The following is a 1338-nucleotide window of genomic DNA, read 5'->3' on the forward strand; positions in this document are numbered from 1 at the left end:
CCAATTATATCAACACACAGACCCTCTCTCTATACGGTCTTACCCTCTCTTTATCTTTCTTCTCGGTTCTTCCCGCCGTGAGCAGAGGTCACCCACCACCATTACCTTCCGATCGTGTGCGTTGTTCTTGCCGCACCGCACCATCACAGTGACTCCAACGAACACCTTTCTCACTGTCGTGTGCAAAAGCCACCACCACTGGTCGTGTGCGTTATTCTCACAGCAACCAGCGCAGCAACTCCAACCAGGACCATAATCGGATGTTCGTTTCAATATGTATCTGGATGGTTAATTTATTAAACAAAATAAATGGTCATTTTTCGTATATGATACCACTTATTACTTACATGTGATTATCTTTACGCATAAATATCGGATGTTCTTGTCTACGTATAACTGGATGTTCACATTTACTGTACGCGTGAATAGTTGGTTTAAGAGATTTAATTCTGCAATTTGCGTGGACGACGATCACCGTTCCAATTCACCGGCGCCGCAAAGGTTGAATGTTCAGCTGCTTTAGGTCCGAAACAGTTCCTTCCCGCGACAGGAGTAGGTGCGCAGAAGCTGGGCGCTGTAGTTCGGGTTAGGGTTGAGGGACGCGCCAGGTCACGGCAGTTCGTAGCGGTGGAATGTAACTTGCATTGCAGCGCACACGTCAGGGTGGGGATGGGGGTTTTGCGGAGCGAAGGGGGAGCGAAGGGGGGAGGGGTTCGGGAGACTAGGAAAACGGTGGGTGCAGAAGAATTAATGATGGATAAATTTAAATTAGGGATAAATTGGTGGTCAATAACACAAAACTGAACAGGCCATGGTATTAGGATAAATAAGGATTAGTTTGCATTTTTAATATTGTTTTTCCAATGGGACTTTTAAAATTTCAGTCTACTCGTATTTTTTAACGAGTTATGGGATCCGGGGCAACGAGTTTTAAGCCCGTCTATCAGCCTTAATGAATTAATGATTGTTGTCTGATTCTTTGTTTGTTTTTAAGTGTGCTTGGAAAAGAAAATATTAGAAAAGTGATGAGTTGGGCCCCTACTCCCTAGTGGGTCTTAAAGTTAAAGCTGGTCCCTTAGACCCTTACTCCGTTATAAATACCCTCACTCTCATCATCAACCAACACCTGCAACTTCTTAAAAACATAACTTGATAGCAGTTACCTTCTTAATTATGAAGAACGACGCCATTCTTCTTTACCCAGCTCTCGATAGAGGCCATTTCCTTTCCATGCTTGAGCTTGCAAACCTCATTGCCACTCACCACCCTTCCCTCTCCATCATCTTCCTCATTTCTACACCACCCACACCCACCACCATCCAAAAACAATGTCTCTCC

At 44.5% G+C, this 1338-nt stretch overlaps 1 protein-coding gene across 1 annotated transcript in view; it reads left to right on the forward strand.

Moving 5' to 3' along the window:
• The first annotated feature begins 1077 nt into the window (after nucleotides 1-1077).
• LOC107491087 (UDP-glycosyltransferase 1) overlaps nucleotides 1078-1338 on the forward strand; it is a 1512-nt gene continuing 1251 nt past the window's right edge. The window contains exon 1 of the mRNA XM_016111851.3: nucleotides 1078-1338. This exon is cut by the window's right edge and continues 1251 nt beyond it. Coding sequence (XP_015967337.1) covers nucleotides 1174-1338 — 165 coding nt within the window. The 5' untranslated portion in view covers nucleotides 1078-1173.

This window comes from Arachis duranensis, chromosome 5 (genome assembly GCF_000817695.3).
Source record: "Arachis duranensis cultivar V14167 chromosome 5, aradu.V14167.gnm2.J7QH, whole genome shotgun sequence".
NCBI classification, from domain to species: domain Eukaryota; kingdom Viridiplantae; phylum Streptophyta; class Magnoliopsida; order Fabales; family Fabaceae; genus Arachis; species Arachis duranensis.